The sequence below is a fragment of the Manihot esculenta genome, chromosome 7 (genome assembly GCF_001659605.2).
Source record: "Manihot esculenta cultivar AM560-2 chromosome 7, M.esculenta_v8, whole genome shotgun sequence".
NCBI lineage: Eukaryota > Viridiplantae > Streptophyta > Magnoliopsida > Malpighiales > Euphorbiaceae > Manihot > Manihot esculenta.
Window position 1 is genome coordinate 1734484 of NC_035167.2, and position 3171 is coordinate 1737654.

Here is a 3171-nt window from a genome sequence, read left to right on the forward strand (position 1 = left end):
GAGAAAACCAGCGAGAATGTGATTGCGAACGACATGACAATCAATAGTGTGTTCATGAAAAATTGGATTGTTATTGCAATGGAGAGGGATTGGTGTTTAAACAGGAATGTTAAAATCTTGAAGGAGGAATGAAATTCATTTCAATGGAGCGACTAGCTGTAGCTTGCCTTTTAGCCTTCCAAGAGATAAGAGAGGGGCCAAGAAATATGCAAAACCCAGTAATGGACCGTTGACTAGTTGGACAGGTAGCCCAATCAGCATCACAGTATGCTTGCAGCTGAAAGGAAGATGATGTTGGAAAACAATGCCTTTGGAGGAACAACCACGTAAGTATTTCATGAGGTGTATGAGAGTGTGCCAAAGGCAGACACGAGGCTGTTGTAAGTGAGCTGTTGGACAACAAAGGTGATATCAGGTCTGGTCATGTTCAGATAAATTATTTAAATCTAGAAAAATCAAATTTTAGACTAATAAAATAGATTTTTAAGTCCTCTACTAAAAATATTGATGGGATCATTTTTATTATAATATTTAGAGATTAAGCATATAGTGATGACAAATTGCTACTAAAATTCATGTAAATAACTCAAACATTTATATATAATAAACAATGATTTATTAAAAATATGCAAGAAAAACACTTCATGCTATTGGATTTTATGTTTTCGGATCCATAAAATAGAGTTTACAATAATCGTGTGAGTTTAGACGAAGAGAAAGAAGTTTATCTCTTTTATTCCTCTTCCTTTTGTCAATTAGGGATATTTAATTAGACCGAATTACTTTTCATTAAATCCGGGTCTACGATAGGTCCGGCCTGCTCTGCCGTGTCTGGATCGAGGCTCAAGAGTCGATTTGCTTAAGGCTTGATGGGTTTTGAGACAGTGTTCTTTTCTTAGACCCGATCTCAAGTAGAGGAAGTCTGGCATTATCAGGATCAAATTACAAAAGCCGCAATGTATTATGAAAATTGAATTCTATGTACAACAAAGAAAAATACTATTTTGTTATAAAATTATTTTGCATCACAACAGAGGGTAAATCCATAATCTCACAAAAGTTCTGTTCTTTGGATTTTAATCTTGGTTTCTCCGGGAGAGAATACTGATCTCAGAGCACAGCTGGATTCTCCATGTCAGAATCCATAAACACAACAAGAATTAAAAGATAGTGTCAACAAATACGGAGGCATCTTCTCAAGAAGAATAGTACTGTTCAATGGGGTCAATGTCAAGTCCCTTGAGTCTCACCACCGATTCCACATGCCCCTTTAACCTGGTAGCCCAAAAGATCATAGCATTCAGTTAACAAGCAACACAAACTATTGATTGGACAAATATCTGTAATAAGCTTCAGTTGCATCATTACCTTGCTATTTCTGCACGCCTCTTTGCCTCCTCAGCCATCTCAGACAATTCCCAGTAAGAATTCTTATCCTGGAAGAGTAATGGAGTTTCAGAAGAAGGGGACGAGTAATTAGGAGATTGCAGTCCTTGCTGGGAAGTTTGAGCAGTTTCTAAGCGCTCAAGGGCTGATTTTGGAGGAGGATTCCTTGGAAATCTATAACATAATATACCAAATGCAAAGATTATTGGCCAAGCAGAGATTTTGATAGGACTATTATTGCCTAATCAACTATTTCTTTAGTCCTTAAGCATAATCTATATAAAATTGCAGCCTCTCAAACAGAATAGTACTGTTCATCAGAGTCAATCTCAAGCTCCCTGAGTTCTGCCACTGATTCAACTTGCCCCTTTATTGTATGAAGCTCCTTTAACCTCGCTAATTCCTCACGCTTCTTCCTCTTCGCCTTCTTAATTTTCTCGGAATATTTCCCGTCTTTCTTCTTATCTCCATAGTATAATGAAGTTTCAGAATCTTGCAGCTCACGGAGGTTTCTCTGAGCAGGATTCTCCCGGTGAATTTCCGACCGATGATTCCTTGGAAATCTAGTAAGCAATACACCAAAAGCAAAGATCAATGGCCAAACAGAGATTTTGATAGGATTATCAGATTTATGAGACAGAAACTCATAAGCAACTGCTGCTGAAACACATTGGAAGATGCTACAAACTAATCCGACAACATCGGCAAATGTCCCCAGAGGCTTGAAACTGGGACCTTGGGAATAAAACCAAGGTATGATCTTGTCTCTTTTCATCCATTTGACTCTTTGTCTTCGACCCATTCGGACAAAATCAAGAACTGAGATGAGCATGATTATGAGAGACATGATCATGCTGATCAGTGCATAGCGAGGTTTGTGAACTGAAGAGAGCTGATCGAGCACCGCCGATGGAAGCTCCACCACAAGATTTGTGATCAATAAAATCCGTTCAAGGTTCGTGTCTTGATGATCGGAAAGTGTGGTTGACATTTTCTCCGTCTCTCTCGTTTCTTCTGTGTATGGTTGAATTTGCTCCTTCAATAATTGGCGTGTGACTAAAATTAATGAACCATATGATTGTGTTTTGGACATATATGATCGGCCGAGTTTTTAAGTAAAATTTTTCTAAAAAATTATACTTATATACGAAAATTTATTGCATAATCCTAAAATATTATTTCATCAAATTAAGATGGTACACTCAATTAATACTATCATAAAAGAAATTCATTTTGTAATTTTAAATCAATATTAAAAAAATAATTTTTATTAACTTTATATTTATACCCATATTAAAAATATTAAATTTTATTAAATATTAAAAGATTTTTTGAAAATAAAATAAAATTAAAAGTCTATTTTATTTTTCACACTTATTAAAAAAGATATTTTTTATTAATTTTATAATTATATTCATATTAAAAATATTAAATTTTATTAAATATTAAGAAATATTTTAAGAGATTTCTTGAAAATAAAGAATATGAATGCGTTCTCGTGCCGTAACTTGTGTGGTGTATCGATCATTTGAGATTTGATTCCATACTTCTTAACTCCCCTCAAGCTGGGGACCGGTGAATTTCAACCAGTCCAAGCTTGGACAACATGAAATGAAAACTAGAGGCGGTTGATGCTTTAGTAAAGATATCGGCAAGTTGAAGGCATGATGGCAAATGGGTTGTTTTGAGAAAACCAGCAAGAATGTGATCGCAAACGATATGACAATCAATGTCAATGTGCTTAGTGCATTCATAAAAAATTGAATTGTTACTGATATGATAGCT

The 3171-nt window shown here is 35.3% G+C and overlaps 1 protein-coding gene across 1 annotated transcript; it reads right to left on the bottom strand.

Moving 5' to 3' along the window:
• Positions 1-928: 928 nt before the first annotated feature.
• LOC110618856 lies at positions 929-2482 on the bottom strand. The gene is made up of 3 exons (XM_043958188.1): positions 1853-2482; positions 1369-1436; positions 929-1275 (listed from the first exon to the last, which is right to left on the bottom strand). Exons 1-3 carry the CDS (start codon positions 2477-2479, stop codon positions 1197-1199), a joined length of 774 nt encoding a protein of 257 aa, XP_043814123.1. The 5' UTR covers positions 2480-2482; the 3' UTR covers positions 929-1196.
• Positions 2483-3171: the final 689 nt, after the last annotated feature.